The sequence below is a fragment of the Felis catus genome, chromosome A3 (genome assembly GCF_018350175.1).
Source record: "Felis catus isolate Fca126 chromosome A3, F.catus_Fca126_mat1.0, whole genome shotgun sequence".
NCBI classification, from domain to species: domain Eukaryota; kingdom Metazoa; phylum Chordata; class Mammalia; order Carnivora; family Felidae; genus Felis; species Felis catus.
This window is the reverse complement of record NC_058370.1, coordinates 102,498,267-102,519,367: the sequence shown is the minus strand read 5'-3', so window position 1 is coordinate 102,519,367 and position 21,101 is coordinate 102,498,267. Positions and strand designations below refer to the sequence as shown.

At 40.9% G+C, this 21,101-nt stretch overlaps 1 protein-coding gene across 4 annotated transcripts in view; it reads right to left on the bottom strand.

Annotated features, from left to right (window-relative positions):
* The window catches only part of CKAP2L (cytoskeleton associated protein 2 like), a 30,259-nt gene extending 9,587 nt beyond the window's left edge, over positions 1-20,672 (bottom strand). The window contains exons 1-5 of one of the 4 annotated variants that reach the window (XM_003984244.5): positions 20,492-20,672; positions 18,012-18,078; positions 16,324-16,375; positions 7,276-8,531; positions 3,040-3,247 (exon numbers count right to left, since the gene is read on the bottom strand). In XM_003984244.5, the coding sequence (XP_003984293.2) occupies positions 3,040-3,247; positions 7,276-8,531; positions 16,324-16,375; positions 18,012-18,078; positions 20,492-20,522 (1,614 nt within the window). In that variant the 5' untranslated portion in view covers positions 20,523-20,672. Of the gene's footprint in view, positions 1-3,039; positions 3,248-7,275; positions 8,532-16,323; positions 16,376-18,011; positions 18,079-20,316; positions 20,396-20,420; positions 20,438-20,491 lie in introns of those variants that run through there. The other 3 variants (XM_019827572.3, XM_019827571.3, XM_045054554.1) reach the window with 3 other exon arrangements.
* Between the last annotated feature and the right edge of the window lie 429 nt (positions 20,673-21,101).

Sequence of the window (21,101 nt, the reverse complement as noted above, 5' to 3'; positions counted from 1 at the left end):
CTCTGCTGTGACACTGGGGCTGGAATTCTGTAAATCACTGTTTTCACAGCAGCTCTATGCTGGACTCTGCCAGTATGTGGGGCTAGAGGGAGATGGCGGGGATGGAGAAGAGAGGGACTTCCTCTTTCCCATTTGCTTTCGTCACCCCAGCAATGGTCCTTCACTCTGGCAGCAATAGTTGATTCTAGCCTCAACCATTTTTTTCTGGCATTTACAGATCCTGCCTCACTGCGCTCTTTCAGAGGCAAGAGCACCAATTGGGTAGCATCCTTTCCTCAAGGTCTGAGATCCAGCCCTGCTGGGCGCCTCCTCCAGTTCCTGTGGTCCCAACATCTGCTGGGTAGTATGCCCTCCTTGAGAGTTGGAGTTTGTCTCTCCTAACTTCTAGGTTTGGACACCCTCAACCTCTCTTTGTTCCCCTAGATCCAGTGGGTGCTAGCTGCTTCCTGAAGTTATTGCCACTGTTACCTCAGGTTCTCTTTTGCAGTCAGCCCTGTGTGTAGTACCCATACCTCTCCTGATGGTCCCTTTACCATTTTTGTGCACACAGGCTCAGAAAGTGCTTTCAAGTCCAACAGCCAGCATCTGCTCCTCTTTGTATGTGTCCAGAGAGTCAAAGTGCCTGGGAATTTTTGTCCGCCCCTTCCCCGCCCGCTCCCCCCATTAGTCAATGACCATGGAGGTATTACTACTATAGCTTCTTTGCCCCTGATCAGGATGACTCTGAGAGGTCTGGTCCATAGTCTCCAGAGCTCCCCTGTGGGATTTTGCCAGTTATAGTCATTGGATTTTGCTTGATACCACATCCTACTTGGCCTCCTGCCCTTCCTAGCCCCACATCCCCACTCCCCTCCCAGTTTTCCCTGGGATCCTCTTCCTAATAAATTACTTTCACACAAATTCTCCTCTTAGATTTGCTTCTAGGGAACTCACATAAGACACTGTGAAACCAACCTTTACATTACATTCTTTCTATTAAGATACCTGGTGCAGTTTCTGTTTTTCTGACTTGACTCTGACTAATACAGAACAAGACCTAGTCAAACATAAAGGATATGACCAAAGCTAAATTCAGAGGCAAATTTGTAGCTTAAAAAAATTTGTTTTTAAATGTTTATTTTTGAGAGAGAGAGATAGAATGTCTGTGGGGGGAGGGGCAGAGAGAGGGGCAGATGGAGACACAGAATCTGAAGTAGGCTCCAGGCTCTGAGCTGTCGGCACAGAGCCCAATTTGGGGCTCGAATTCATGGACTACGAGATCATGACCTGAGGCAAAGTCTGATGCTTAACTGACTGAGCCACCCAGGTGCCCCAAATTTATAGCATTAAATGTATTTTTAAGAAAATAAGGAAGACTGACATAAATGATTTCAGCCTTCAACTAAAAAGGCTAATAAAAACCAGTAAACATAAAAATAGGTGCAGACATTGATGCAAGAGAAAAAAAAAATCAATAAAACCCCAAGATGACCTTTTAAAAAGATTAATAAAGAAATCTTTAAATAAAAGGCATTAAATTACTAGAATTAGCTCAAGAAATACAAAACCTAAATAGATCAATGATCACAGAAAAAATGGAAAAGATATACCCCAAATTATCCCATAGTCCAGATAACCCACCACACCTTCAAAGAAAAAAGTAACTCTCATGTTGTATAAACTATTTTTAGAGTACAGGAAAAAAGGAAAATACCCAACTATTTGGCAAAGCCAACATGATACTAATATTAGGAAAACACAAGAAAAGACAACCAAAGAACATACGTAAAAATCTGGAATAAAATAATTGCAACTCACAACACTATATACTTCATTTCTCTATGTATCTACATGGTATGTACATACATAAAAGCTGTCCGGATGGATAACTGGCAATAGTGGGCATCTTTTGGGAGAAGCCTGGGATGCCTAACTGTGTGTGTGTCCCTGTTGGTGTGTGTGCGGGCATGGTCAGTGGGGAACACTGGTCATTTTCTACAGTGTTTGAAAGGTTTTTATTCTTTAATTTAATTTAATTTTTTAAGACATGTTTAATTATTTTTGAGAGAGAGACACACACACAAAGTGTGAGAGGGGGATGAACAGAGAGAGAGGGAGACATAAAATTCATAGCAGGCTCCAGGCTCTGAGCTGTCAGCACAGAGCCAGATGCGGGGCTTGAACTCACAAACCATGAGATCATGACCTGAGCCAAAGTCAGGCGTTTAACTGACTGAGCCACCCAGGCGTCCAGTAATGTTTTTAATAATAAGAATGTATTCATGCATTTTCTTTAATACAATGAAAATACAAGAAAGAGCAAGGACAACAAAAGAATGGAACTTTAATTCCATAAAGGAGAAATAATTAACGTTTAAGTGAATTTTGTGAGAAAATTGCCTGGAGTGGACCTAAACTGAAGGTTTCCTTTTTATGTTTCTGTCCAACACCACCAGCCAAAGCACAGAATTGGGTTTGCTTCAGGCAAGGACCTTAGTGTAGATGTCTATCCAATTATTTTTTATTAATATAATTTTCCTTCAAGGCATCTCCTGAGGATCATACCCTTTGCTTACCATCTCCTTTATCCTTATCTGCAGAATCCAAGATACAATTTCAATGCCATTTATAGCCACCCAGTCTTTAGGATAATCTAATTTTACACATGACCTTGACTTTGTCTTCAGCTTCATATCCAAATGTCAAATATTTACTTTTTTGACCTTGATGGCGAAAAAAGGCAAAACTCCTTTGGATCCCTCCAGAGGCAGACTGCTTGGGTTAGTTTCTTTGTGCCTCAGTTTCATTTGTAAAGTGGGCATGGTAATAGTTATTATGATAATTGTATGAGATAATATAAGTAAAGTGTTAGAACAGTGCCCGGCATACAAGAGCTATTGTTTAAATGCATGCCATTATTATTAGTGCTATTCTTCTTTATAAAAAGAGCAGCTGAATTTCTACTTAGACGGAGGTTATCTCTCTTACACCGTATTTAAGAAAAATGTTTAAAAACTCTAAGACTGCGGGCCAAAGCTTTGGGAGCTTACTTATACTCACCCTTTCAATGAACTGCAGACATTCTGTCAGAGTGTTGTTAATTTTATTGGACAGTTCAAGTTGTGCTTTCTTTTCTTCATCTTCTTTTTCCATACTCTTCCAGAATGAAATATTCATTTCCTCTATTATTTTTCTTTTTGTTTTAAGTTCCATAGGAGGCCGTTTATAGATTTTCCCCTTAGATTTCTGCCATTCTTCCAGTTGTTTCCTGTCATAAAATTAAAGGGGTGGGGTGGAGTGGAGTGGGAAAATGCTTTAGGTTTCTTTTTGTATATAGTCACACTTCCAGAGTATAAGGTATGCATGAATGGAGTACCACTACATACCTTCAACACATACAGAGTCAGGAGAATGGAATTAAAAACAATTTACAAAGGGGTAATGGCAGCATTGGTTGCTCCTACCCTTCAGAAGGCGGACTGCAGAGGGATTACTAGGATTACTGGTGGCTAGTATCTCAGTCTTCAAATTCCTCAACTTCATGATTATTCTTCATTCTTTTTCTTTTCTTTCATTTTCATTAGTTTTCTCTAGAAATTTTCATTTCTCCTGTATATTACCTCTGGCACTAAGACATCCCTCTAGCTCTGAGATGATGAACTCAGCACTCCATTTCTCTTACCATAACCTCTCTATCAGCCAGTCAACCTGACCCGCCAAACCTGCACTCTGCCCTCAGTAGGGTCTTGGCCAGAGTGACCCACTTTGCCCAGTTCCTTAGCCCTCTCCTACCGCACATGACCCCCTTTGTTCCCAAACAAGATCACTAATTTCAGGACTCTTAAGTAGCTAGTCTCCGATGGTGCCATGTCTGAATCCTTGCTCTCCTTCACTCTCCACATTCTCTGCTCCTGCTTCTAAGCAGCCAACAGACTGCTGTTGGGGGAGGCACCAAGACCTTAGACTTAAGCATTTGAATGTAGGCTCTTCAGCTTCTTTACATTACTACATGTTTATAACTCACAGATGTACATTTCAGCCCAGATGTTTACAAAGAGCCCCAAGCTTTGTAAAACCCAGTGCCTAGTTGCTATTCTGTATTTGATGTCTGGCACAAATTTATTGCTGTCCAAAACAAAGCTCTTGATTGTCATCTCCAAACCTATTCCTGAACAGTCTTTTCTACATTGATAAATAGTGCCCCAATCTGCCCAGTTGCTAGGACCTAAAACTAGGAGTGGTCTTTGAGTGGTCCTTTCTTCCCCACACCTGACACATCATGGTACAGGCTTCTAGCTCTACTACTATCATCCTAGTTCATATCACTTTAACCTTTTGCCTGAAAGGCTATAGAAGCCTCCTTAACTCATGTCCTTGCTTCCACTCTGACCCTTATCAAATACATTGTGTGCACAGTAGCCAGAGTGATCTTGAAAGTGTGAGCAGACTGAGTCACAGCCAGGAACTTCCTATGCCTCTTGGAATAAAATTAAACATGCTTTCCCGTGCCTCTCCAAACTCATGTCATACCACTTTCCCTCTTACTCTTCCCCTCCAGGAGCTCTGGTAACCCTTCAGTTACCTGACCCATGCTCATGCCTGCCTCAAGGTCTTGTAGTATCATTTTTATTCAGTCCTTTGCTCAAATGACAGCTTCTTGAAGAGGCAATTATCTCTAATTATTCTGTCTGTTTCATCAATGTGTTGATTTTCTGTCTTCTCCACTAGAATGCAAGTTCCATGAAGGCAGAAACCTTGGATGTCCCAGTGCCTAGTGCAATGTCTAGAACACACAAGTGTCCAGTAACATACAGTAAAATTCACCTTTTTAAATGTACAGTTCTGCGAGTTCTGAGAAATGCACATGGTCATGTAAACATAGCAACAATGAAGATATAATACCTTCAAAAATGTCCTCATGCTCCTTGGTAGTCCACCCTGCTCTTCATGCCCAGCTCCTGGTAATCACCGATCTGTTTTCTGACCTTATGGTTTTGTTTTTCCCAAATGTCAATAACTAATTAACCTTCTTGTTTCCTTGACTCCAGAGCACAATTCATAGTGCTTGTTTCAGCTCCAACTGCCCCGCTTCACCTACATGCGAACCACCTACTTAATGACAGAAGCTGAGATGTTTGGCATGTGCTTCCCTTATGCTCCTGGCATTCTTCCGATCTCAGCCTTCCTCCCAATCATGAATGAACAGGGAACTTACCTTTTCTAAAGTCAACTTATTCCCAGGACCTCAATGCTATGATTTTATTATTCTAGCACTTTCCATAGATACATCAGAGAAAAAGCTCCATTAAGGTAGACTTGTGACTGTGTGGTCACCACTGTATCTCCCAATGCCCAGCACATGGTAGGTGCTCAAGGAACACTCCAGCAGTGAGTGAGTGATCTATCGCTCTCCACAGATTCCTCTTGTATAATCAAATGTGGTCAGCATTCCACACACTGTCTTAAGACCCATCATCTATTGTCTGGTCTAGACTACGAGCTGAATGGGAGGGACCCTGACTTCCTCATTCACCAGCTTGGGGTCTTTGTACTGTTTTCTTTTTGCTTAGAAGGGTCATCCTCCTTCTTCTTCTTTTTTTTTTTTTTTTTTTCAACGTTTATTTATTTTTGGGACAGAGAGAGACAGAGCATGAACGGGGGAGGGGCAGAGAGAGAGGGAGACACAGAATCAGAAACAGGCTCCAGGCTCTGAGCCATCAGCCCAGATCCCAACGCGGGGCTCGAACTCACGGACTGCGAGATCGTGACCTGGCTGAAGTCGGACGCTTAACCGACTGCGCCACCCAGGCGCCCCGGGTCATCCTTCTTCTTTTTGTCACTATCCTTTTCCTAGACCAGACGTCATTGTTGCAAAGTACCTCCTTAACCCTTCTCTTCTATCTAAAGAAGTCAGCCCAGTCTCACTCTCTCAATCGCATCATCCTAAATTAAGCTGTTTATTTTCTGTCTCTTCAGGAGGGCAGACAGCTTGTTGGTGGTGTTCAGGGCTGTATTCAGAGAACAGATCCTGCCCTCACTTTACCCTGCTGTACTCTTTGACTACCATCTAATTTTACATGTTCTTTTCACCCTTGTCAGTCAGGAATCTCCCTATTTTCTACTCCAACCACGTTGAAGTCTACTCCAATACATAGGTGCTTCTCCTGGGAGGGTCACCACATTATGAGACTATGTCTGGTCCTGGGCAGGAAGTGTGAAATCCTTTGGCTTGGTTTCAAGCATCATGCATGTTGATGTTAACCCCCAGCACCCAGAGATACTGATTTCTGTATGTGAACTGATTTTCTTCTTTGTCTTAGCTTACTTTCCAAAACTTGGCCTGCTCACACTCATGGAAGTTTCCTGTTCCTTCTTCCCTGATAACTTTTCTGGATTTAACCACTGGTCTGCTTCAGAAGGGACTACCAACTCCCCACTTCCTAGCTATGTAAACTCACTACTCAGGCTCCTCCTATTTTGCCCTCTTCTATTGTTGTTCAGTCCCTGCAGGCTACTTGTTGAGTAGGCTACATCTGCAATTCCTATTTCTTTCTTTCTTTCTTTTTTTTAAAAAAATTTTAAATTTTTTAATGTTTATTTTTGGGGCGCCTGGGTGGCTCAGTCGGTTAAGCGGCTGACTTCGGCTCAGGTCATGATCTCGTGGTCTGTGAGTTCGAGCCCCGTGTCGGGCTCTGTGCTGATAGCTCAGAGCCTGGAGCCTGTTTCGGATTCTGTGTCTTCCTCTCTCTGACCCTCCTCCATTCATGCTCTGTCTCTCTCTGTCAAAAAAATAAAGTTAAAAAAATTAAAAAAAAAATGTTTATTTTTGAGAGACAGAGTGTGATGGGGGAGGGGCAGAGAGAGAGAGGGAGACACAGAATCCAAAGCAGGCTCCAGGCTCTGAGCTGTCAGCACAGAGCCTGATGCGGGGCTTGAACCCATGGACCATCAGATCCTGACCTGAGCTGAAGTTGGAGGTTTAACCATCTGAGCCACCCAGGTGCCCCTGCAACTCCTATTTCTTATTCAACCATTTTGTTTCAATATCTTTTAAAAAAATAAATTATTTTCAAGTATCCAAAAAATTACAGAGAATAATTTATAACACCTGTATATACCACCCAGCTCTACCAAGTCTTAGTACTTGTTGTATTTGCTTCTAATCTTTTTTATAGGGTTGTAGCTAAAAATTACTCAGAAGCCATTATTTATGGCCTATGTCCTGACTGAGTATTCCTGATGGTCAATATGCTTAATCATCTAAAACTGCAAAATCACGGACATAAAGCAAAGTACCTTCGGTCCTCTGCTGTGATCTTCTTCTTAATATTTGGATTAGTTTGGGTCCCATTTGGGACTCTTCCTCCATGTATGGTTTTGTTACCAGCTTGAGTTTTGGGAGCTGTCTTATTGAGAAAATGGTTCTGGGGAAGAGTCTTTTTCAACTTGGTGTCCAAAATCTGTGCTTTTTGTTGACAGCTGTTGCTGCATCTATTCCCATTGGTTCCATTTGCTGTTATGTTAGGGGTGCTTGGAACGACTGAATTGAAAGTGCCAACTATCAAATTAGGCCTTTGGCTTATGGCTTTTGATTTTTGTAGTGCACATGATGTCCGAGGTCTACAACAAGGTTGAGTGGATTTCTGATCTTGCCTAGTGTTTGGATGTCTGTTGTTACAGCCTCCCGGAAGCACACTAGGGCATGTCCGGGGTTTGGTGTGTTTTACTTTCTGTTCAGTAACAGTGTGTGACTGTACCTTAGTTTCATTTGGTCTTTCGTATTTACCCCTATTAACCTTTATATCCTTTATGTCCTTGACCACTGGTTTCCTTGATGCTTGAGTCCTACTAAGGGTCTGAACGTAGTGATAGGGAGCCGTCTTTGGGAGTTTTTCTCCTGGTCTTGCAAGGTTTGTTCCTCTAGAGAGTTGCTGTGACTTTACTGGTGGAATCCTAATTTGTGTTTTTCCAACAAATTGTTTATTAACTCGGTCTTTCAGAAAAGCACTATTCCCAGAACTTTTGCCCAAGGCTTGTTTAGGAGCCAAACTGCTCTTGGTTTGATTATAAGAATTAGTCTTTGGCTTACATATTGTCCATAATTCAGGATTTGACTTCCTTTCAGAGTCTAGTAAGGTTTGGGGCAAGTTTTCTTTGTTTATCTCTTTTAGAAAGCTATCTAAGGATTCATTTTCAACATGGTTACAGTCCACAGAGTCTGCACACTTAGTATTTCCTTGATCTGCTACCTGCTGCTTTGCAGTTTTCAGTTCCTGTATATTAAGTGACCCCATAGTTTCTGTAGGCAATTCGCCAGTAGTGGATGATCCCTCTTCATGGTGTTGTTGACGATTGCTGGAAGGCTTAGAGTTTAAGTTAGAAGAAATACATCCTGAAGTCAGCCTTTTGCCCAGAAGTTTTGGTGGCTCCAACTTTGGCTTCTGGGATCCTGGGCCTTTGGGAGGTCGGGGCTGGAGTTCAGTGCTGATGGGTCTTGTAGCTTTGACAGGCAAAGCAACATAATTGGTAACATTCTTTTTGGGTACAGTAGTCTAAAAAGACAAAGAAAAATATCAAAAAGTAAATTTTATAACAATAGTTCATTGCTTTTAAAATAAAAAAAATAGTTATTTTACTTAGAATTTCATTGAAGAAAGCCGAATCTGGGAAATAAAGTCTTGCTAATAGATGATCTTTATAATTTGAACTATTAGAAATATATCAGAATATTTTAGCTTGATAGAATTAAGCAGAGATGCAGTGAACATACAAAAATTGCTGTTTAAAAAACAAATTTGCCTCAATTGAACAAGTACTTGCTGGATGCTCATTATGTCTCAAATGAAGTGTCCTTCTAGGGACTCTGGAAAAATACATACATAATAAACTTATGTTAGGGTGTCTCTCAACTTCCTCCTAGTAGTAGAGTGTACTGCTATACTTTTTTTTTTTTTTTTTTTTACACAACATTGCCTTTGTAAAGGTCACAGTGTAACTCAAGAACCTTTGTTTTGTCCCTGGATATCAGTGGCAAGGATAGGTAAGTGGTAGATGCTGGGAGGCCGGAGACACTTTGGAACAGTTTTCAATTAAATCTAATATCTCAGTAGAAAGTCATATTTGTAAAGTCAGGACAGGGTTTTAAGGTTAGATTCTACATTATTAACAAGTAAATGTTTCAGCCATGTGATTTAATCTTGGATAAGAAAGGCAGGGATAGGTTATAGAGAACTTCAAAAACAAGGGAGGGGAGTTTAGAATTGATATGGTAGGGGCGCCTGGGTGGCTTAGTTGGTTAAGCTTCCGACTTCGGCTCAGGTCATGATCTCATGGTTTGTAAGTTCGAGCCTCACTCTGGGCTCTGTGCTAACAGCTCAGAGTCTGGAGCCTGCTTTGGATTTTGTTTCTCATTCTCTCTCTGCTCCTCTCCCACTTGTGCTCTGTCTCTCTCTGTCTCTCAAAACTAAATGAATGTAAAAAAAAAAAATTAAAGAATTGATATGATAGATAATAGGAGCAAGCCACTGTGGATTCTAGAGCATTTGCATTGAAAACAAGTATTCAGAGAGGAGAATTTGGCAGAGATTTGTAGATTATACTTCTCTAGGGGAAGATATGGGAGTGATAGAGTTACCACTCTTTATTTTTGATTTGGTAATATTGTTGAGAATTACTATGTGAACTTTGTGAGTGTGTAAAGAAAGTCTGTAACCAGAACCATGTGGCATTAAGGGCAAAGAGATGTTCACTCTAGAATGGTATGTGTAGGGCAGTGTTGCTGGGGTGAAATAGGGGAGGGCTGGAAGTGGGAGCCAGAGAGATGGATGGTATATGCACATGGCTATAGCTGGGTTACTCCTTGAGCCCCAACAATTACATCCACCCCTGATCTCTCCATTATTGCTGACTGAAGAGGCAGGGATATGGTATCAATGTTTCCAAACATATGCTATTCCTTAGTTGTTCTCCTTTTTTTAATTGAGATATAATTTGCATCCCCTAGAATTCATCATTTTTATTTATTCATTCATTCATTCATTCATTCATTCATTCATTTGTTTGAGAGAGCAAGCGAGGGGAAAAAGAGCAGAGGGAGAGAGAGAGGATCTTAAGCAGGCTCCATGCTCAGCACGGAGCCTGATGTGGGGCTTGATTCCATGATACTGGGATCATAACCTGAGCTGAAATTGAGAGTGGGACACTCGATTGACTGAGCCACCCAGGTGATCCTAGAATTCACCATTTTAAAGTGTATAATTCAGTGGGTTTTAGTATATTCACCAGGCTGTATAACCATCATCACTGTCTAGTTCCAGAATATTTTCATTACCCCAGAAAGAAATCCTATGCCTGTTAAAAGTCACTCCTCATTTCCCTCTCCCTACAAACTGTGGCAAACACTAAAACCTCCTTTCTGTTTCTATAGATTTGCCTATTTTGGACATTTCGTGTAATGGGATCATACAACATGTGGCCTTTTGTTTGTGGCTTCTTTCGCTTAGCATAATGTTTTTGGGACTTACCCATATTGTAGGATGTATCAGTCTTTGCCACTTTATTTTTCAATAATAAACTTTATTATTTATTTTTTAAAATCTTTTTTCTTTTTTACAGTTTATTTATGTTGCTATCAACATTTGTTATAAGCTTTTGTGTGAACATGTGTTTTCAATTCTCTTGGGTATATACCTAGGAATGAAATTGCTGGGTCCTATGGTAACTCCTGTGTTTAACTTCCGAGGAACTTCTAAGCTGTTTTCCAAAGTGGCTGTCGCATTTTACATTCCACTAACATTGTATAAGGGTTCTAATGTCTCCACATCCTCCCTAATCCTTGTTATGCCTTTTTTGATTTATGCCCATCCTAGTAAGTATGCAGTGGTATTTCATTGTGGTTTTTATTTGCATTTCCCTCATGGTAATGATATGGAGCATCTTTTCATGTCCTTATTGGCCATTTGTATATCTTCTTTGGAGAAATGACATTCGGATCTTTTGTCCATGTTATTATTATTATGATTATCCTTTGTCCATTTAAAAAAAATTTTTTTTTCAACTTTTATTTATTTTTGGGACAGAGAGAGAGAGAGAGAGAGAGAGAGAGCATGAACGGGGGAGGGGCAGAGAGAGAGGGAGACACAGAATCGGAAGCAGGCTCCAGGGTCCGAGCCATCAGCCCAGAGCCTGACGCGGGGCTCGAACTCACAGACCGCGAGATCGTGACCTGGCTGAAGTCGGACGCTTAACCGACTGCGCCACCCAGGCGCCCCTCCTTTGTCCATTTCAAAGTTGGGTTGTTTTTTAATTGTTGAGCTGCAAGAGTTTGTTATATATCCTGGATAGTAGGTCCTTATCATATATATGACTTGCAAGTATTTTCTCTTTTGTTCAGTTTTTATATCTTTATTTTAGATTAGTTTGGCCTTGCTAATTTATTGTAAGTGGTAGAACTGGTCTGCAGTTTTAAGTACTACATTGAGAGAAAACCTAGGCTTAGAAGAGTCATCTGGCTGACAGAAGAGCCAGCAATCAGTATGCAAATACAGACCATTAAGGTCAGAATTTTACTTTATTATTATTATTTTTAAGATTTTATTTTTAGGTCATCTCCGCACCCACTATGAGGCTTGAACCTATAACCCTGACATCAAGAGTATCATGTTCTACCAACTGAGCCAGCCAGGTGCCCCCAAGGTTTTAGAGATCATTAAGTTGAGCCCCTTCACTTGAGAGGGAAAGTGAGTTGCCCAAGGTCAGGCAGGGTGTTAGAGGCAGTGCTGGAGCTAGAACTTCAGTCTCTGAACTCCTGGTCTCTGACAACTTACCTCAGAATTGATGGATCAAAATGATAAAAAAATTAAAGAATGTATAAGAAGGAACAATCGATTCAAATTGAATTTGGTCACTTTATTCTGGACATATGAAGCCAGGGGAGGGAGAAAATATACAATATACAATATATGACAGGGGTTTAAATCAAGACAGACTTATGAATGTATACTAGGCACAGTGCCAGACTCTAAGGGGATGCAAAGATGAGAAGAGAAGACACCTGTCCCTGAGGAGTGCTAATAGAAAAGATACACGCACAAAAAATGATGATATGATGAAATAAGGGCTATCGTAGGGCTGGGAGAAATCGTAGAGCTTATCTCATCAGTGTTTTTCAAGCATTTTTGTTCATACATGCCCAAAATAATTAAAAAAAATTTTTTTTTTAATGTTTATTTATTTTTGAGACAGAGAGAGACAGAGCATGAACAGGGGAGGGGCAGAGAGAGAGGGAGACACAGAATCGGAAACAGGCTCCAGGCTCTGAGCTGTCAGCACCGAGCCCGACGTGGGGCTCGAACTCACTGACCATGAGATCGTGACCTGAGCCGAAGTCGGACGCCCAACCGATCGAGCCACCCAGGTACCCCCCAAAATAATTTTGACAAACTCTGTACCCTTTCGTACTTTTTAGAGTTAACATCTAAAGTTTTTCATTGTTAGTTTAAATAGTTGCAAAAGATGCAATTTCAGGCACACTGTCAATATTGACATCTTAAGATAAAATGAAATTTGATACTATAATCCCTTTAAAAAATTGTACAAACATACTTCTTTAAAATGGAAAATGTGACACGTTTCCTTTATTCTCTTGGTATATTTTCATTCCAGTTCACCACAAAATTTCTTTCCTAGATTTTTGTGCTTGGCAGTATATAGTTCATTATAGTTCATTACCCTATCATACTTCTCAACAAATATGCATATGTTTATAAATTTATCTTATTTGTATTTGCCATAACTAGAAATAATTCAGCAAAAGAAGATAAATGTTACTGATTTTGACCACTAATTATTATTATTATTTTTTAAAAGTTTATTTAAGAGAGAAAGAGAGAGAGAGCGTGTGTCAGGGAGGGGCAGAGAGAGAGAGGGAGATGGAGAATCCCAAGCAAGCTTCATGCTGTCAGCACAGAGTCCAATGTGGGGCTTGAACTCACAACCATGAGATCACGACGTGAGCTGAAACCAAGAGTCAGACCCTCAACTGACTCACCCAGGCACCCTGATCACTAATCATTAAACATGAAAAGGAAAATATTTTTCATAAAGAAATAGAAATGTATCTCTTAATGAGTTGGTTGGAGCTCCCATCCCTATAATTAGTTTATGTATTCATTGGGAGACATTTGTTGCTGGAACGAGACAGAGGTCTGCATCAATTTTATTCCTTTTTCTTTTTAAATAAAAACATTGAGAAAATTTGTTCACATTACTAAGTAGATGGGTTAGTATCCAGAATACATAAAGAACATTTACAACTCAACATCAAAAAACAAATATTCCAATTAAAAAAAATGGGCAGAAGGTATGAACAGACATTTTCCAAAGAAGACACATGGCCAACAGACACATGAAAAGATGTTTAATATCACTCATCATCAGGGAAATGCAAATCAAAGCCACAGTGAGATATCATCTCAACCTGTCAGAATGGCTAACATAAAACAAAACAAAACAAAACAAAACACAATAAACAACAAGTGTTGGTGAGGACGTGGAAAGAAAGGAAACTTCATACACTGTTGGTGGGAATGCAAACTGGTGCAGCCACTGTGGAAGTCAGTACGGAGGTTCCTCAAAAAATTAAAAATAGAATTACCATATGATCCAGTAATCACACAACTGGGTATTTACTCAAAGAATATGAAACCACTAATTCAATAGGATATATGCACCCCTATGTTTATTGCAGCATAAATTCCAAAGCCAAATTATGGAAGCAGTCCAGTGTCCATCAATAGATGAATGGATAAAGAAGTATATATAAATATAATGCAGCCATAAAAAAGAAAGAGATCTTGCCATTTGCAACGTGGATGGATCTAGAGAGTATAATGCTAAGCAAAATAAGTCAGTCAGAGAAAGACAAATGCCATCTGATTTCACTCATATGTGGAATTTAAGAAACAAAACAAAGGAAAAAAAAGACAAACCAAAAAAACCAGACTCTTAACTACAGACAGCAAACAGATGGTTAATGAAGGGAGGACGGTGTAAGGAAGGAATGGGTGAAATAGGTGAAGATTAAGAGTACACTTGGCTTAATGAGCACTGAGTAATATACAGAATGGCTGAATCACTATATTGCATACCTGAAACTAATTTAACACTGTATATTAACTATACTGGAATTAAAATTTAAAAAATAAGTTCATGAGAATAGAAGATGTTTTGTCACAGCCAGTAAGTAGTAGTCAATTCTTTGAACTCATCTAGAGGCATATGCTAAAAATCACAGTGATCTCTCAGCAAAAAATTATTTTTAATGTTTTACTAGATGACAATGTTGAGTACAAAAAACTGGAAGCCACCTGAATTGAAAAAGACTTTCTCAACATCGACACCATTATTTCACTATTGTCCCTTGACGTTGTATTCTGCAGGCATTCCCATCTCAGGGCAAAGCATCATATGGAATTAGGGATGAAGGGTGAGTGGTTTGTCTAAAACAGCAGAGAAAGAAAGAACTGAAAAATGGTAGAAGGATGATATTGACAAGGGAGGTGGGAAAGGAGAAACTGTATGTGAGGCACATTCTACAAATCAATTTTAGGCAAAGGTGTATGTGGAAGTTGAGGACCGGGAAGCTGATTCTGTTAAACTGTGAACCCATTGGAGATACTTTATGTACTTCCAGAGGAACATATATCCCAGTCTGTAGACATTTCTAAATGTATTTCAATGTATACTAACTCAATCTCTTCAAACAACTCTATGAGATATCTCCTATTATTTCCATTTTACAGATAAAGTTCAATAATTTGCCCAAGGTCATTTAGCTGGAAAATGAAGGAGCTAGCATTTGGACCTAGGCAGTTTTTAACAATTATACATTACTATTTCTCAGTAAATTTAAGAGCATGGCTCCAAGGAATCCTTTCAAATCTTGGTTCAATATGTTAGAACTGCCAGAGACGAACAGAAAATGAAAAACCTTGTGTGTTTCTTTAAGTAGAAGCACTGCAGTAAGAGTGTGCCGGAAAAACTTTGTTCAAGTCCAAGTCTGACTCTCACCGGTTATATAATTTTGGCAAAGTACTCAATCTCCTTGAGCCTCAGTCCTCTCATTTGTAAAATGAGAATAACAATAATGATATGTATCTTCTGGGAAGGGTGTCACAACGTCCTGTTTTTCACAAGATAGTTTTTATTTATGGCTGTTGGCCCAACATAGCAGTACCTCCTTTTACTCTCAAAGGTAAACGGACATTAAATCATAAGGCCACCTTTCTTATAGGGTTGTTTTGATTATTAATTATGATGTTGTGTATAAAGTATCTTGCCCAGTATCTGGATAATAAGCACTCAAATGTTAGCTATTACAATTAGGTATAAACATGTTTTATAAATTGTAAGGCATTATACAATTGTCATGATGACTATTATTTGCCTAATCCTTTTAGCTTCTCCTATTTCATAATTGCCTTTCCCACTTAATTTTTATCTTCACAACCGGGTAAAAAAGATAGTTAGGTATATAGTATTGTCAGCTTCTAGAGAAGCCTCTGGGAACTCTGAATGAGGTTTTTTGTTTTGTTTTGTTTTTCCTTTAAGATTTGCATGCTACACTAACTCAATCTGCATAAAGTAGAAGTCTAACCCAGTGACTCCCAACTGTTCACATCATGATGTACCAATTTTGCCTTACATTTTCTTTCCTTCACAGGGTCTAATGATGTTATACGCAGCCTTTCAGAAGGCTAAATTCTCCCATTTAAACCTTGGAAATTTGAGAATACTTTACTATTCTATCCATAATCTAGCTGCATTGAACCGTTTGGGAAGCATATCTTGTTAAGTAGCTTGGAAGATACAATAAGATGGTCCCTTTTAATAACTACAGAGCCATTTAACTTCATGGCAGCATACCAAAGTGGTTAAGATCACAGGCTCTCACTCTGCCATGTAATAACTATGTGACCTTGGGGAGTTACTCAACCTTTCTGTGACTCAGTTCCCTCATCTGTAATATGGGGCTACTAAGTACCTACCTCATAAGGTTGTAAGGACTCAATGAGTTAATGTAATGCTAGATGCATAGTAAATATTCCATTAATGTTAGTTATTAAGAGGACCAATGTGCACTTGAGAATTTTTTTGATTAACAAAGCCGAACTATAATATGCTGTACTTTTCAAAAAGTGGTTCTGTCTCTTACTAAACCAAATTGATCTTTTATTTATGAGAAATATCTTTGCATAACATAGTCTTTAGGTTGCAAACATCTTTGTTATTTTTATTATTAATCATCCAAAATGATTATTATTTAAAAGACGAATTTCTACTTACAGATTTAGAAGGTGGAGGATTCAGACAATTATTCTTGGCTTTTAGGTAAGGCCTGTAAAAGACAAAATAAGATTAATTCTTAGTCCTGAAGGATCAGCAATGCTTGGGAAGTATAGTAATTAAAATTTATTATGATTATGGGGCGCCTGGGTGGCTCGGTCGGTTAAGCGTCCGACTTCGGCTCAGGTCATGATCTCATGGTCTGTGAGTTCAAGCCCTGCGTCGGGCTCTGTGCTGACAGCTCAGAGCCTGGAGCCTGCTTTGGATTCTGTGTCTCCCTCTCTCTCTGACCCTCCCCTGTTTATGCTCTGTCTCTCTGTCTCAAAAATAAACATTAAAAAAATTTTTTTTTAATTTATTATGATTAGAATTTTAAATCATTGGAATTTCTGTAGATAGTAAAATATTTCAAAATTATATCCAATAGTCTCATTATCCCTTCGTTAGTCCCACTATTCTATTCCTCAGACTACACCAGTCTTACCCATGTTTTGGTAATCATTTTCAGAGATGTCCCACGCATAAATATAGCATTCTAACTAGATTAATGAAATGTAGGTGTTTTCTTCATATTTGCATAGTCTTGTTCATTCGAACTACAATCCTTGAACAAGTGCAATGTGCCAGGCACTAGAGATACAATGTCAAATAAGGTAATTAACAGCTTCTTTAAAAAGTTTAAGTGTCTTCAGATAATGAATATTCAGAAGTGAAAAAAGAGATACAACTAAAAACACAGGAGCACATATGAAATCTAGCCAGTGAGACAGAAAATGTAAAAAGGCATAGGAAAATAGAGGAGCATTTAGAATGATTCAATCTGCATGGATCAAAAATAATTCACACTAACAGGGACTTTGATCATGACTTGCTGTTAGTTTCCCCCATCTTAAACATAAACCCTGGAGATGCAGGGGCCTCTTTGTTTTGTTAAGCACCAGATCTCCAGAACCAAGAGTGACTGATACATTACAGGTATTAAATAAGTATTTGTTGAATAAATGAATCAGATTTATTTAATCGAGGAAACAGAGTTAAAACCCTAAAGTAAAAGGAAACTAAAATATAGGGTCCAAGCTAGCTTTGTAAAGATTCATTTCCAAATAGAAATTTAGCAACACGCCAGGGGGAGAATATATCAATGCTAAGCAAGAGGGACTAGTAACACCACTACAGTAGCAAGATATTGACAAAAGACAAAAGTGAACAGTCCTATTCTGTCCACCTCAAGAGTAAGTGCTAAGAGAATGACCACAGAGGTCAGGCTGGAGGATGCTGGTGTGCAGCTATGGAGGACTGATTATAACTGGCTTTCCTGCTTTAGCAAGGAACAACAGAACCACGGTCACGCAACTCTTCGACCTTTTCTAGCCTTCATGAGAACCACTTTCCCAGGGGGGAAAAAAAAAGCAGGGAAAGGACAGAAAAAGTACTGTAGGTAATACTGTGGACCTTCTCCTCTTCCCTTTAGAGACTGCCACAATAATAGTGCTTTAGTCTTGCCAGTGTACTAGATACTGGCCAGCGTTTTTGTCATGTCTGGACCAACATACCCTTTCCTGAGTTATCACAGGATCTCAGTGCAGTCTGAGTAGACTACACACAAAAGGGCAATGTTTTGAAAGGCTTTAAATTGCTATGAGCAACCAGGGCAACAAAACTTGCATAACTGGGTGAGACACACTCACTTGGTGTTTTGGCACTTCAGTTTTCCCTTGGCTGCTAGGTACTCCTGGAGCTTTCTCTGCCGCTCTTCTGCAAAACAGGCAAGCCAACAAACAACAGAACTTTAGCTGGAGATTTTAACCAGGTCATCTATCTTCTAAAAGATGGTACTTTTTTTAAAAAAAAATTTTTTTTTTCAACGTTTATTTATTTTTGGGACAGAGAGAGACAGAGCATGAACGGGGGAGGGTCAGAGAGAGAGGGAGACACAGAATCGGAAACAGGCTCCAGGCTCTGAGCCATCAGCCCAGAGCCTGACGCGGGGCTCGAACTCACGGACCGCGAGATCGTGACCTGGCTGAAGTCGGACGCTTAACCGACTGCGCCACCCAGGCGCCCCGAGATGGTACTTTTCTATACTGCTTTTGGCTTTGGATCATATATGATAAAGTCCCTCATCCCATAAGTTTGCCTCCAAGTTAATGTCCACATCAACAACATCATTTGTATGCTGCGTCCTACACTGAGCTCTTCACACTTACATTGCTTTCTTTAATCTGCACAACAATTTTCTTAGGTATTTTGCAGTCTGAAATCTAAAGAGGGTAAATGATATGCCCAAAGTTACCCAGCCAGTATGTAGCAAAGCTAGGATCTGAAACTAGGTTTATCCAGTGTCAGAGCCCTTGCTCACGGCCACTGTTCCAGCTACAACATATTATGCTTTACATGAAGAAATCTATTACTGGCTCACCTGAGCTGGTGAACCAGGCTTGGTCTTATTAATTATGTTTTTTCTGACAGGGATGATGAATTTTGCCCACAAGCCCTTACGTGGTTTCCTTTGGGCCTCAGGCCAAAATAGGCCAGGTTAGGGGGTTCATGGAAAACATCTATTGTGTGGCTGACTTTCTAATAAGCAACGCATTTGTGAGGGGATGAAAATTCAGTATTTCTGTCTTGAAGAAGTTTCAATGTAGTAGTGGGGATAAAATAAACACAACAATAATTACAATGTAAGGCAAAAACTAGGTACCATAAGAAAGTGTCAAAGAAAGAATTATGGGATTTCAGAGGCAGGGACTGAGTGAGGGGAATAGGTGGTTGGAAAAGGCTAAAATTTAATAATGGCAAAAAGAAGGGGTGCCTGGGTGGCTCAGTTGTTTAAGTTTCCAACTTGGGCTCAGGTCATGCATGATCTCAAGGCTTGCGGGTTTGGGCCGGTGTTGGGCTCTGTGCTGACAGCTCAGAGCCTGGAGCCTGCCTCGGATTCTGTGTCTCCCTCCCCTGCTCACACTATCTTTCTCTCCTTCAAAAATAAATAAACGTTAGGGGCGCCTGGGTGGCGCAGTCGGTTAAGCATCCGACTTCAGCCAGGTCACGATCTCGCGGTCCGTGAGTTCGAGCCCCGCGTCAGGCTCTGGGCTGATGGCTCAGAGCCTGGAGCCTGTTTCTGATTCTGTGTCTCCCTCTCTCTCTGCCCCTCCCCCGTTCATGCTCTGTCTCTCTCTGTCCCAAAAATAAAAAATAAACGTTGAAAAAAAAAATTTAAAAAAAAATAAATAAACGTTAAAAAGAAATTAAAAAAAATAATGGCAAAAAAAAGGCTATAAGGGTGCAAAATTACTCTTAATTTGATCTAAACTGCGGTGCTGTGGCTCTGATGATTCCCTAGGAGACAGCTTTGAGAATTAAGCATTTTACGCCATGCCAGGCAGTGTAGAGAGCAGGGACTGACAGACCAGGTTGGAAACCCAGCTCTGTGACTTCTAGCAAGTTAGCAAACCTTGCTGCCTCTGGACCTATAAAAATGGAGACAGAAATGCCCAACTTTAAGAGCTATTATGTAAAGCACCTAAGTCAGTGCCCAGGACCTAGCAGACAGTCAACAGGTATTATTACTGAAACTATCAAAACACTGTCTGCACTGGGGAGCAGGTGGTGTCTGAGTAGTATTTGGAAAGATAGCTAAGGCCTCTAGGTACATTTAAGAGATCAGGGAACCCAGGACCCTCAGCTCTCAGTGCAAATTTAACCATCAACTCCCAGTGCCTCCTGTTAGGGTCAGACCCAGCCTCTTGGTAGCTGTCAAAGCTCAGGACGCAGCACAGAGGACCACGCCCAGGCTCTGGATCCAAATCTGGATCGCGGCAGGAGCGGTTGGCTTCCTTCTGGAAGTGCGACCCGGCAAAGGGGCCTCAGGTTCTCTACCTAAACGAGGTGACAATGACATCTCCTTGCAGAGCTGCTACAGGAATTACTGGCAAGATGCCTCTGAGGCATCTGGCCCCGCATCCACTCTCCTCTAGCCCCGGCCAGATGTCTCACCCTGGGCCAGGGCCGGGGCTCCCGTCAGCTCTCCCTGGACTGGAAACACCCAGGCGGAGACCGAGGCAGACAGGCGAGTGTTTCCATCCGCGAAAATAACTCACTTGGTGGCCTCCTTTCTTCCCCGCCCTTGCTTGAGCGCCTGGGAGACGCGAGGGTCCACGGTCATACTCACCGGCAGCTGCGGACGGTCGCGGTGGCACCATGACTCCTCCGCGACAGTTTTTCTTCAAAACCCGCGCCTGTAGCTACGGCTGGAACACAGCGCGTCCGCTCGCTCTCATTGGCTCCCGTGGGTTTGAAACCCGCCAGTCGGAAGCAGGGAAGGGCGGGACAAAAGGAAATAGACGCCTTGCGGTTGGCTCTGCCCTTTGATTGGAAGAAAGTGCAGCTCCCGGGGCATAAAAGACGGCTGGTGGGACCTGCGACACACTGGCTGGGCCTTTCAGAGGAGCGGTGGGAGGGGCGGTTGTGGAGTCGGTCACGGAAACCTGCTTGGCCCGCGTAGACAGGACCGCCCTACTCCTCTCAGACCCTAAGGTTCACAGGAGCTCTGAAAAAACAAGGTAAACCCCAAATCTGATGAATTCGGGGGTCCACACCAGTATATTAGCTCTACGTGTGAAAGTTCTCATGCATCTAAAAGCCCTAAGTTCTTAGTACTACAGGGTGGCTGCTGTTTTTAACTGGTAAAATATCCGTCACAGAAGTTACCATTTTAACCCTTTCTAAGTGTACAGTCCGATGGCATTAAGTACATTCACAATGTTGTACAACCCTCACCA